We start from the raw sequence: 13,767 nt of genomic DNA, 5'->3' as shown, positions 1-13,767 counted from the left end.
GGATAGCTGTTGGAAAGATACAGTTAATCCTTTCCATTTTCATGTATGCTAACAATTAAAGATACCAAAAATAAAAGGACAGTCATCTTACGATAGCTAGAAAAAAAAATCCTCATGTTGTCATCCAACAAAATAGCAGGTCCCAATCCTGCAGTGTGCGCTGGCTCAGGATATGCCTGCATGGAGCACTTACCAGGACTGGGGCCCTAGAAACCAAACTTTCTTCTAAGAAGTCAATTAAAAATAAAAAAGCTTTTGTAGAATTACAATATCAGGCCCATCACGTAGCATGACACATTGTTTAATAAAAGGTCTCCTAAAATACATTCCCATAATTGAATAGTATTTATTGTGAATATAATCACTATGTCTAGATTGCACAGGCAGCCATGTTTCTAATAAAAGAACTACAGGCATAACTCCCAAGAAATTAACTTTACAAAGATATACGGCCCAGTCCAACTCTCATGGAAGTTTGTGGAACAGCTGCAGCTGAGTGATGTCTTTGAATGGTTTTTTGGGCTGAATAAAGCCCAAAATATTTACCACTCAGAACTCCCATTGCCTTCAATTCCAATTTGCAATCCAAATATTGTTGCTAAAAAACCCAAAACACCTGAGATGGAATAAATCTAAACTTTCCTCCTTATCTTCTATGGGTATGCCAAAGATGCTCAAATGTATTGTGCAGCTAGGGTCTCATCCAAAATATATTGAAGTCACTGATAAACTACAACTGCCTTCAATGGACTTTGGATCAAGGGCTTTGAAATGCAGATCCTCAAAATGACTCTTTTCCTTTTATTCCATAAACATTTTAATATTTAGCACTCTTTTGCTTGGATCTTCCTACCTTGAACCACTCCCAAATATGTCTTTTGGTACACACAGACAAGACAACCTCCAAATTTGTGTCCTAGTGTTTTTATACAATGCTCCATACCAATGTACCTGCAGTATTTTCCACAAAATTTGCCTAATTAAAACGTGATCCTGCACCATTAAAGTTTATGGGAGCTTTTCCCATAGACTTGAATGGAGCAACTATGCCATTTTCAGAACCTGATTCTTCATGCTGGTTTTACAATGGTGTAAACATTATCAACTTTGACAGACCCATTCCTGACTTATAGCAGAGTAGCTAAGAGGAGAGTACGTCTCTCTGCTTTTAATATCCTTTCTTGAGTCAGGGAATTATGTATGAGCTATATATTCCGGGCCTGCATTACTAGGTATGACCTAACATCATTTAAAAAAAAAAAAAAAAAAGTGTGTGTGTGTGTGTGGGGGGGAGGGTGTTGTAGATATACAATTATGCTTCCATGGTAACAAGATGTGTTAGCAATACACCCACAATAAAAAAAACCCTCAGAAATCGTTCACATACAGGATTTTCCTTTGTACCAGGAATTACTGCAAAAATCTTGCAGTATTCCATGAAGCAAAGTCTTAACAGTTTAGAGTACAGCACCATTTACAGGTTAATTATTGAAGTTAAAATGTAACAAAACCAAACCATGAAATGGAGTCAAACCAAACCAACTTAAAAACTAACCTCTTCTTCTTCAAACCCAGTCAAATCCCATCTATAGTTGAGACGCATCTGTTTTCTCTTCCAGTGTTCCATAAAAGTGGCAGCTGGGAATTAAAAATACTTTGTTAGAGCATAGTTATTTGGATCATATTTAAGGTCTTTAAAATCAAATTGGCCTGGGTTAGAATTTGTCTAAAGTATCTGCTTAGGTGTGTTAGATCAAATTTAGTCTCAGTTACCCTGGTGTAAATCCAGAGGATCTTCACTGAGAACAACTGAGAGCAGAATTGGCCTGATAGCTACAGGATGTTAATAAGTAAAACTATTATGCATAAGGGCCTGATTTTGCATATCTGGTACATCCAAAACTTCCATTAGGTTTGAACAGAAGGTGGCTAGTTATTAGGGCAGTTTAATTTCAGGAGCTGTTTTTTAAAATAATTTATAATTAAATTGTAAATGGAAATTTATGTTAGTGAGAATTCTGAATTCTCCAGTAGGAGTACTTGGTAAATACTCTGGGAGCCAACTTTTAACTATGGGAGACAAAAGAAATGCTCTCTCACATACCCACAAAACCTTTGTTTGTTCCTGATAGTGGATAGTTAAGTGCACAATTAAGGCTGGGATTTTCAAAGGTACCTCAGGGAGTTAGGTGCCCAAATCAAAATTAACTAATATTTTGTGTCTCTATAAGGATATTACAGGCATCATTTGTATATGGCTGCCTATCAATCTGAACAGTATTAGCTTTATCCATACACAACAGTTGCAGATCTCTAACTATACTGGTATAGTTAAAGTGGCACAACACCCCTCTTCCCCATCCCCATGTGTGGGCACAGTTATATTGGTATAAAGGTACTTATAGGTTATTTCCATTAGGGAAGGAGAATAAAGGAGAATAAGCTATACTGGTATAAGGCACCTTTATACAGATGTAAATATGTCCACACTAGAGGTTTCAAAAAACAGTTATACTAGTACAACTTGCATCTGAAGAAGTGAGGTTCTTACCCACGAAAGCTTATGCTCCCAATACTTCTGTTAGTCTTAAAGGTGCCACAGGACCCTCTGTTGCTTGTTTCAATAAATAATCACAGCCCTATCCAAAATAGTTATACAAAAACTGCATATAGATCAAACCTTATAAGTGTTGGAAATAGGGAGCTTTTTAATGGCCATTGTAAGGGGATCCACGGTGCAGCAGTCATTTTGTTTTTACCAGGGTAGACCCAGGAAAAAGGAACAATGTGAAAACAACTCTTGAGTTGCAGCAAAATTTCCGCTCTTTATCAGTGTATGTGCCTTTGAGGTGGAGGAAGTTCCCAGAGGACATACATTTTAATGCTGGGAACAAACCAGCACAGTTCAGTAAATAAGTAATTATGAAAGCAAGTCCATTGAGAAAGGCTAACCCCCTGAGAATTCTTCTGCAGTGAATACTAACAGATGTGCTCAACAAGATGTACCATGATATTCAGTAAAACCTTGGAGGCAGAGAGGGGGAGAGAGAGACTAATATAGATAAAAGGGTGACTGGAATCAGGCGGTGCTTTTAGCGTTCATCAGTCCTCCAAGTGAAATTCTCACGTACGAAGCCTACAACTGACCCCCTTTATAACTCTTGTGCTTCCTGTAATTTGGTAACATCATAATTATATCTTAAAACAGTCTATGATATAACCCTTGAATCCCTGCCCCTTCTCTGTGCCCCTGGGAGTTCTTATACTGTGGTCTGTAGTTTCCACGTACAGTGAGAAAATGAAAGACACATTGTTTCATGCTGCTACCAGAAATCATTTTACAGCATCAACTTGGAAAAATGTAAAATGAAAATATTACATCTGCAACATAGCCATCTGTTAGCTCATATGAGAAGCACCAACCGACTGTGGCTGGTTCAAAGAAGTAGCAAAGAAAGAATGACTTTCTGCCAAACACACATGCATTTTCATATTTCATCTCTGCCCATAAACACAAACGGAGCTCAAAGGTTCTGGTAGATTGCTTTCTAGATCATTATGTGAGCTGAATTTTGAGGGATTCTGGATGAGGTTTCATACCACACAAATTCAGACCTTATTTTTAGGGGACAGAAAATCAATGTCAGATTGCTAATTTAAGAGATGGGGGACCTGCAGCTCCCAGGTGCTGTGGGTGGCAGGGGGTCCCTGCAGCTCCGAGCTCTGAGTCACAGCAGAGGGGATCTCAGCAGCCGCAGGTGGTGAGGGGACCCAGAACTCTCAGCTGCTGGCCCCAGAGCTCCAAGCTGCTATGGGCAGCAGGGACCCCCGCAGCTCCTAGCAGTTGTGGGCAGCAGGGGAACCCCAGATTTCTGAGTCACTGCAGGCGATGGAGGGCCCCTTACAACTCTAAACAGCCATAGGTGGTGGGGGGCCACCTGGAGCTCGAGCCACTGCAGGCGCCCATGCAGCTCTCAGCTGCCGCAGGTGGTGGGGAAATCTGGAGCTGTCAGCTGCCCTGAGCGGCAGGAGGACACTCCTGCTCTTCTCCCACAGTAGGGCTTGGGCTCAGCTCCATTTTATCACAGTTATTTTTACTAAAAGTCAGGGACAGGTCACGGGCTTCTGTGAATTTTTGTTTATTGCCCGTGACTGTCCCTGACTTTTACTAAAAGTAACTGACAAAATCTTAACCTTACTGATAACTAATGAATGGACTCTTGTCTCCAAAGCACTATAGCATGTGTGTTGGAGGTGGCATGAGAAAGACCAGTAAGTCACTGAAACAAAGTTATGGTACGGGGAAAACCCTGTGTTTGGGAAGCACAGTGTGCTATTGGCTCATAGCAACAGTAGCAGATGTGGAACTGTGTGGGTGCCAGGCAGGTTGGCCATGTGTGAGAGGAAGGATGATCTTGTAGCTAAAGACCTATCCTGTGACTCAGGTTATTGTGGTTCCAAACTCAGCCCTTCCAGAGATTTCCTGTGTGATGTTGTGGAAGTCACTTAGGTTCACATCCACAAAGGGTCTCAGGCACCCAGATAATCACAGGAACAACACCGCAGTCCACAAGGCCTGAGTCAGGTGCTTAGGCTTCCTATACGATGAATGGGGAGACACAGGTGCCTAGGAATGCAATCCACAAAAGCCAGTAACCTAGGCTGGGAGCCAATGGAATAGTTGATATGTCCTGAGGCCCACCCCTTGCAGGGAGGTGCCTATATCTGCTTGTGATACATGAACTGGGGGAAGATAAGTGTTCCCCTGCCAAACTTGTTTGCAGAACCTGATTCAGTAGGTGTGGTCAGAGGCTGCCCAACTCCATACAAAACAGCTGGGTGGGGGTGGGGGTGGGGGACAGCTCCCTTGTAACATTTAGCCCAGTGGTGAGGGTACTCACCTGTAGGGTGACCAGACGTCCCGATTTTATCGGGACAGTCCCAATTTTTCCTTCTTTGTCCCGCGTCCCGACTGATGTTCGGTCGGGACACTGGACAAAAAAGCAATTTTGCCCTCCGCTCCGGCGCTCACGCCCCCCACACCCCGACTCCGCCCCCGCCTTCCCCCATTGGATCTCTCCATGGAGGGAGGAGGTTAGGAGGAGGGTCAGGCAACTACCAGGAGCATGGGAGGGTAAGGGAAAGTTGCCGGGGGCTAGCTGGGCATGGCCTGGGCTGCGTGCAGACAGCAGCCGGGGCTGGCTCTGGCCCGGGTGGGCAGCGTGGGCCGCCGGAGACACGCGGCGAAGAGAGGCTGCGGGGGCGAGACTTGTCCCAGGCAGGGAGGCCAGCGGACAGGGGCGAGGGGCCAGCCGGGGTCCCCATAAACTTCCCCGCCGCTGCCAGGGAGCCCCGCGCCTCTCTTGCTCGGCTGCGCTCCAGCGGCTCGCCCCGCCGGGAAGGAGCCGCTGGAGCGCAGCCGAGCGGGAGAGGCGCAGGGCTCCCTGCCGGTGGCGGGACGCGCCGCATGTGCCCACGGCGGGCTGGGGGGCGGGAGGCTCTGCGGGGCTGGAAAAGCCCTGGCTCCTGCCCGTTGCCCAGCCTGGAGCCCCGGGGAGCCCCTCAGGCGACCGGCCGCTGCTGTGGCTTGGCTGTGCCAGCCCTGGCCCCTTGCACGCCCGCGCCGCGCTGCCCCCGGGGTCCCCGGCTCACATGCACTGCCGCTGCCAGCCCCGGACTTTGCTTCTTATCGGTGTGTCCCCCCATGCCCTCTTTATCCCCAGCCCCTTCTGCATCGGGGCCAGCTTTTGCCCTGGGGTGGGCAGCACGTGCGCCCGGCGCGGCTGGGACCTGCTAATGCCCCCCGCCCCTGCGAAACTGCTTTTTTTTTTTTGCTCCGCCGCCATTTTTTTTTTGCTCCACCCCCCCCCCCCCGCGTCCCGATATTTCATCCCTGTGATCTGGTCACCCTACTCACCTGGGATATGGGAGACCCCATGTTCAAGTCTACCCCCCTCTGCCTGATTAGGAGAAGGGATCTGCCTCCTCACCGCTGAGTGCTCTAATCCCTAGGATACACAGTGATTCTCCCTTTTCCTCCAGCCCAATTAATATTAATTAATCAATGATGTATTTAAAGTGGAACAACTTCAACAGGAGAGTGAAGGAGTCCCACATCAGAGTATCCCATAGCCCAGTGGTTAGGGCTCTTAGAGAGGTGGCAGATCCCTGGTCAAAACCCTTCTCCTCCTCAGGCAGAGGGAGGACTTGAGCCCTTGGTTTCCCACTTCCTAGGTAAGTACCCTCACCACTGGGCTAAAGCTTATAAGAAACCTTCCCTTCCCCCAGTTGTTTTGTGTGGAGTTATGTGGCAGCCTCTGAGCACACCTACTGGATCAGGCCCAGCACACAAGTTAGGTGAATGAATGCCTATCTTCCCCTGGGTGTGGATTGCTCTGGGGCTTAGGGTAAGAGATAGACATCTGGGTACCTAGAGTAGGGTTGCCAATTTTGGTTGGATGTATTCCTGGAGGTTTCATCACATGATGTAATCTTTACTTAAAGATTAATCTTTAATTCCTGGAGACTCCAGGACAATCCTGGAGGGCTGGCAACCCTAGCCTAGAGGAAGGCAGCAGGGTACATGGCCAGAGGCAGAAACATAGGTGTAGAGTGCACTTTTAGGGCATGTCTACATGTATAGCGCTGCAGTGGTGCACTTGAACCGATACAGCTATGCCGCTGCAGTGCATGTGGTGAAGACGCTTTATGCCGATGGGCATAAAAAGCGCTCTCCTGTCAGCATAAAAAACTGACCCCGGTGAGCGGCGGTAGCTATGTTGGTGGGAGAATTTCTCCCGCCGACATAGCACTGTGCACATGAAAACTTATGTCGGTGTAACTTCTGTCACTCAGGGGGGTGGAATAGTTATACTCCTGAGCGACATAAGTTTTGCTCACATAGGCAGTAGAGTTGACATAGCCTTACTCTAAAAAACATAGGCAGCTGAGGGAGTTTTGTGGATCATGGTGGCCTCTAAAAGTAGTACATAGGTGCCTAATTCTGGGAGTTGAGTTAGGTGCCTATGTACCTTTATGTATCCAGGCTTGAGGCCTTGCTTTGAGGTACTTAACCATATAAGTAGTATTATTAAAGTTAATGGAAAAATTCAAGTGTTTAAGTTAGGCATATGCTTAAATACTTTTTGAAAATCGGGGCCTTGATCGCCTTATATCTCAGTTCTTCATTGTAAAATAGGGGCAATACTTCCCTGCTCCAAAGAATAACTTCATAAATGTCTGTGAGGCTTTCAGATGCTCTGGTGATGGAGGATATACAAGTATCCAAATACACAAGCAGTTGCGGAGGAGGTGTTTTGCAGACACCCCCCCAAGTTGTTTGTTTACTCTGACTTTGCATAATAATAGAGATTGCCTCTTCAATCACCAAAAATGGGTGGAGGGGACTAATATACTCTCCCCAGGCAATCTTCTATGTCATGATACATTTGAGTAGGCTACAGACCAATTGGAGTACCTGTCAATTCACAGAGAGAGAGCGCGCAAGTAGATATTTGATTACCACATGACAGAATCAGACTATTTAAAGTCTCTGATATGGGTTGGCATGCTGCTCCGGGTTATATCACATTTCTCAATATATGTAACATGACAAGATGCTGTTCAAGATAACAGATACTCATCTCCACAGATTCTGCACCTCTCCTCTTCAGATTTTCTGTTGATTATCTTATTATGCCTGTTTGCTGAGTGCATTTTAAACCAACTCTCAACAGGACCATATAGTAGGTACCCACTCCACTTCCAACCTTACCTTACATTGAATAGAATATTCAGTCATAGCTGATGGTAGTGCAGCTTCTATAAATTGATGATTGTGGCCAGGAAAACAAAGTTCTTACTTTATTTTGAAGGATACACTAACCTCATCTTAAATTACTGCTAATAAACAAAATGGTTCCCTATATATCTCAGTAAATGGAAACTAGGGTTGTATTTCCAGAACTAAATGAGATACAGTATCAAAAATGGAGATCACTACTCATACATGAAAGCCTGCATAGGCAAAGATCTCTTTGTGCTGCTTTTAGCGACGTACTAAGTGACATTGTGGCTATTCAATGTGGTGGATGTTGGGAATGAATCCACCCCCCCAAGCTGGAGGCAGGCTATAAGGCTGAAATGCAGCCTGTGGGCTGGAATGGCAGCTAGTCTTCATCTGTGCTCCCTACGTGCAAGGTTCCTATGTATTAGTTCTGTACACAAGTGGCTCCAGACTATTTATCTCCAACTCTCCTAATGGAAACCCCCTGACTTGCAGAAGATGTGATTAGTCACTTAACTGGTATTCCCCCTCATGCAGGGCCAATGTGACGGTTCCATAGCCAAGAGGGCCTTACATGAAACCTCCACCAGCAAGCGAATGTCACCCACAAAGATTAGTAATGCTAGAAATTGGAGTTCTCTCTGTTCAGCCAACCAGCTAAAAGGAAACTATTACTTGGTGCTTCCCACCAGTGGCAATGATCTTGACTAACTGAGTTCTCCATCCTAAAGGAATAGGTCCTTGGGTTACCTCAGCACTGAATCTCTTTTCAACAGAAATCTCCTGTGTAGGGGTTTTCTGATACCGTCTGGGCTACTGTCCACACTGGGGAATCTTGCTGAGACAATAGTAATAATGTTTAGCACTTACACAGTGCTTCTAACCACTTTACAAACTATCTAATTCATTCTCACAACACTTCCCTGGGACAGCTAATATTAACAACTCAATTTTACAAGTGGAAACTGAAGCAGAGAAACTTGCTCAAGAATTTCAGGAGGAATCAGCAGTTGTAAAATAATTAGATTGCAGCAGCTTCAAGTTCATGGTCCGCTGTGCAGACCACTAGTCCAGGCCTGTTCCCTGATAAACTTAATTGCAAGCACAGCAAGACTCAGTCATGTTTTGTTCTGAGACATGAACGGCCATTACGCTCCTCTTCCCCTCTCTGCCCCACATATTCAATACATCTCTTCAGCAATGTTCTAATTTGGAAACTGGCTCTGTAAGTAGATTTTGTTGGCAAGCTATGCAATCCCCTTAATGAAATCTAGACATGCCATGCAGCAGTTTTATGACATATGCTTAACAATTTCATTTTATATTCATCTGAGCAACCTCCTGAATTTTAACCTTCAGTCCAGAATATAAATTTAGGGATGACAGTTTCATTGGAAAGAGGGGGGGAGGGGGCTGGGTGGGGAGGAACATGACATAATTAACTGTCCAAGCATAAAAATATTGGTTTAGCTTTTTTTTGTTTTTTTTAACCTCCTGTATTTAAAGGAATTAAAAACCCCACGTCAAAGCCATAAATTTCTTACCCCACAGAGCCATAAAGACAGAGAAGAAGACAGTTGCTGGATTGTCAAACAGGTGACTCGCTCGAGCAGTGGCACAGGAAGAGCTCATTTTCCAGTAACTGCATGTATTGTCACATAGAGGACACATGGTGATATTGTTTCTCTCATCACACATCTCCATACTGTGAGGAAAGCAACAAGTAAATGCAAAGAGTAAGGTTAATACATTTAATCTACCATGCACAGGTTCTCTCTTCTGATAAGACATTTGTCCTCTGCATATGCTCCCGGTCACTGAATGCACATTCAACCTGCAGGGCTGCCAAATGCTCCCTTCGTATTTCTTCTCACTTCTCAACCTCTTCTTAGAATTGTTACTTATTTTGTATTATGGTCAGTCCTAGAAGCCCCAAATGACATCAGGGTCCCACTATAGGTCTGATCCAATTCCCATTCAGGTCAACAGCAATCTCTCCATTGACATCAAGAGGAAATGAATCAGGCCCTATGCTATCCACTGTATAAACATAAAGTGAGAGAAAGAGCCTGTTCTGAAGTGCTTACAATGTAAAGCAAGGCAGACAAAAGATAGGAGAAAAATAAGTATTAACCCCATTTGATACATGGGGAACTGAGGCAGAGAGAGAGAGAGAGAGAGAGAGTGCATCTGTGGCAGACCTGGAAACTGAACTCCGATCTCCAGTGCTTTAATCACAAAACTGTTCTTCCTCTCTACTGTCCTCAAGACGATACCCTCACTTAGCTCTGTCTCTGGAACTACACTATCGGGAATATGTGACCTCAGATCAAGGCAACAAAGTTAGAAGAGGCACATTAAATGAAATGGATCCAATGTTTTTGGCTTTGACCTGCATTCCATTTACTGGGGAAAAGAGACTGTCTAGCAGTCTGGTCTAAAGTTTGCTGTGTGGTATGAGAAAAAGTATCTTGGAATTGTCATTAGACCACTACTACATTCATGGATCTTAGCATCACATTTTTTAAGGTGCCTCAATTGAAATGCTAATTTTGCATCTACAATCAATTGCAGGTACAATCAGTCGCATGCGAAAGTGATAAGAGTTTAGGGGCTAGATAGTCCTTCGGAGCTAAGCTAGGGATAGGGACTGGTGGGGTGATAGGCAAAATTGATTTCAACCTGCGCCAGTGCCCAGCATAAAGTACAGCAGGAAGCAGACTGCTCTACTTTAAGCATGACTGCCTATGGTTCCCAGCAATTACTCTAGCAGCTGGGGCATGAAGATGAGCCCACTACATCATTTACACAGAAAAATCCCCTATGCTAGAGGCTGATAAGGGGATAGCAGAGTAGCTTCTATGCTGGCTGCTAAACTTGTCAACAGTTGGAGTGATGCAAAGCAACCCTATCAGACCAGAAAATTTCCCCTGGACATCCAACTACATGATTTGTGGACACAGATATCGTTCCTGGTTGATATCTAAATTTCTATCATTTTCACATGAAACAGTTTATGGAAGCAAAACTGGAAATGCAAAATTAGAGGCTTTTTTGGAAAATGTACAATAAATAACTAAACAACACCAGGCACCTGGATTTTACTAATTTGACCAGATTACCTAGTTTAGACATATGTATTCTTGAGCTGTCTTTGTTGTTCACAGTAGATGCTATCCACTACTTTATAACAGACATATCGTCTGTGTTCTGGTTACACAATTTTTTTTAAATGTTCTTTTAAGATTAATTTATATAATGATCTGATCTACAATTATGAAAAGGACAGAAAAGTTGCTGTCAACAAGTGAGCTAAAATAAATTATTTTTAGCACATACCTCATCAACAGGCCACACATGATTATTTTGTCACATCTCTGGAGATTTAAGTGTATATAAACTCAAAACTAAGCAAGTGCTGATTCAACATAAGCTTAACTGTGACCTTCTATTTTGTCTACATGCTATCTGTTTTTTACCCACAGCTGTTTTCCAGATTCTACTTTCTGAAAATATATTTTGTTCTGTACATATTTTATCTTTCTATCGTGGAGAACAAACTCTTAGATGAACACTGTGACTACTTATACAGTGTCATGCACACCTATGGCACTGTATTAATAAATAATAATAACAATTCATTATTAGATTATTAAGGTGGTAGAATACTGATAACATAGCATTTTTGCCAAGTACTGAATATTGTAGGATCAGTCCTGAGACCTCCTTCAAACCTTTTGCAGAGCTCCAGCATTAAAAGGGAACAGAAAGAGGCCAAATGTTCCCTGCTAGAGAGTCCCCTGGTGTGGAAGAGTACCCATCACGTGTAAAGTGCTCAAATGGATGAAGCATGCAGGAGGTGTGGCCAAAGCTGACTGTGCTCTGGCAATTGCAGGCTGGCAGATAGACACTTGGGACCCGTCACCAGACAGCATATATTAATGCAGTCCATCAGACAGAGGCTGGTGTAGAGCTGGTTCCAGGAATGGTGAGTTGTAACTAGCTTCCTGGTGTGCCAAACTCTAGGTCTTAATGACACTACACTTTCACAGATATGTAGCATTTTACTTTGAGTTTTTAGTTGCTTCAACCAAGTACCAGAAGGAAAAACTGTTGTTCAGTACAAAATCATGCAATTATCTTAATTTATTTTACATATCCTACAGCACTGATATTTCCACTATTCCTGACAAACTAAAACAAATGCCCAGAAATCTAATCTTTTCTCATCTCCAGTGGCCAGAAATTGTTCACATCAATCTGATGATGCAGCAGTTCTAAATTATAATTGTTCCAGAGCCAGGCTGCCTAGATTCTTAAACTGCTGGCACGGACATTCTAGTTTACGATTAATTGTATCTTTACTCCAACAGCTAAGAAAATTTAGTGATGTTTAAACTTTGCCAAATTATCCAATGGGGCACATGTATTCACTAAAGCCTTGATTCTGCAAACACACATGATTAACTTTATACACCTGAGTAGTCACATTGTGTGTTTATGACTGCAGCCTAAGTGTGGAATTCAACCTGATGCAGAGAGGCAAGGCTTGTACTGGAATTTTGCAAGGGAGAAAGACTGGCTGCACAGGGTGAATTCATGTACCTCGTACACCTTCTCATAGATTTCATGGCCAGATGGGACTATTAGATCATCTAGTCTGCCCTGTATATCACAGGCTAGTAAATTTCACCCTATTACTCCTATACTGAGCCCAATTACTTGGGTTTAAATTGTTGTGTGCCACAAGCAGAAAACAGGAGAGACTGAGGTGCCACCAACACCTTGAGGCCCCGGAAATGGAAGGGAATTGATTAGGTGAGATTTGTCCAGATGATCCTAGCAGGTGATTTGTGCTCCATGCTGCAAAGGAAGGTGAAAACCTGCTAGGTTCCTGCCAATACGATTTGGAGGGAAATTCCTTTTCAACCCCAAATGTGGTGATCAGTTGGATCTTGTGCATGTGAACAAGATACACCAGTCAAGCTTCTAAGAAAAAGGATTTTCTGTGCTTCTTCAGAGCATTAGGTTCACCCTGTCCGGTATCCTATCTCCAGCTGTGGCCGCTGCCTGATTCTTCAGAAGAAGGTGACTGCCCCCTGCTCCCACCCCAAATACATCTGGCCAATTGTGCTTTGGGGGGAAATATCCTTCCTGACTCCTGCAGGTGACTGACTGAATCCCTGAAGCATGAGATTTGTTCATAATCATTATCTTGAAGCAGAGCTGCAAGTGTTTTGAACATGGAGAGAGCTTCCTGTTCTCTCCAAGGCCCATGAAGGGAACAAACGAACATCAGGATTCACAGACTCTAAGGCCAGAAGAGACCACTATGACCATCCTACGTCCCACGTGACTTCCTGCAGACACAGGCAGAATTTTTCCTAGAAGCTGAATTTAAATATCTTTTTAAAAGATATGCTTTATCTCATTTTAAAGATTCCAAACAATGATGGTGAGTCCACCACCCAGGTAAGATGTTCAAAGTTAAATCATCCTCCCTGCTAGGAAATTACATCTTATTTCTAAGTTGACTTCCAGCCATTGGATCTTGTTATACCTTTGTCACCAAGAATAAAAAGCCCCTCCATCAGATATCTTTTCCACGTCTAAATACCTGTCACAGTGATCAAGTTACCTCCCAAACTTCTCTTTGATAAACTGAACAGATCAAGCTCCTTAAGTGTCACATTGTCATTTTTGAACTCTATACAGTATGAATTCTCTCTATGCCATGAATGATGCGCATGAACTTTATGAAGGCAGTCTGATAAAGGTAGGGGAGAGGCTCCACCATCTGTGTTTATGAAAATCTAATGATTCTATTACACTGCATAGGGCCATGGCCAGTATTCCAACTGATGGCCTCGTCTCAGGTAGGATTGAAGATTTCACTGCTCCAACCCTACTCAGCACCAACATAAAGCTTGAATAAATGATTGGTGTCATAAATATAACAGCCTGGATTCTGAATGCTGTTT

At 43.7% G+C, this 13,767-nt stretch overlaps 1 protein-coding gene across 7 annotated transcripts in view; it reads right to left on the bottom strand.

The window, feature by feature from the left end:
- The window catches only part of ANO1 (anoctamin 1), a 134,578-nt gene that overhangs the window by 26,216 nt on the left and 94,595 nt on the right, over window positions 1-13,767 (bottom strand). For all 7 annotated transcript variants that reach the window (XM_054027989.1, XM_054027990.1, XM_054027994.1 and 4 more), the window contains 2 exons: window positions 9,331-9,491; window positions 1,556-1,638 (listed from right to left, as the gene is read on the bottom strand). In XM_054027989.1, coding sequence (XP_053883964.1) covers window positions 1,556-1,638; window positions 9,331-9,491 — 244 coding nt within the window. The remainder of the gene's footprint in view (window positions 1-1,555; window positions 1,639-9,330; window positions 9,492-13,767) is intronic.

This window comes from Malaclemys terrapin, chromosome 4 (assembly GCF_027887155.1).
Source record: "Malaclemys terrapin pileata isolate rMalTer1 chromosome 4, rMalTer1.hap1, whole genome shotgun sequence".
NCBI classification, from domain to species: Eukaryota; Metazoa; Chordata; order Testudines; family Emydidae; genus Malaclemys; species Malaclemys terrapin.
The sequence above is the reverse complement of the archived record's forward strand: the minus strand, read 5'-3'. Positions and strand labels throughout refer to the sequence as shown.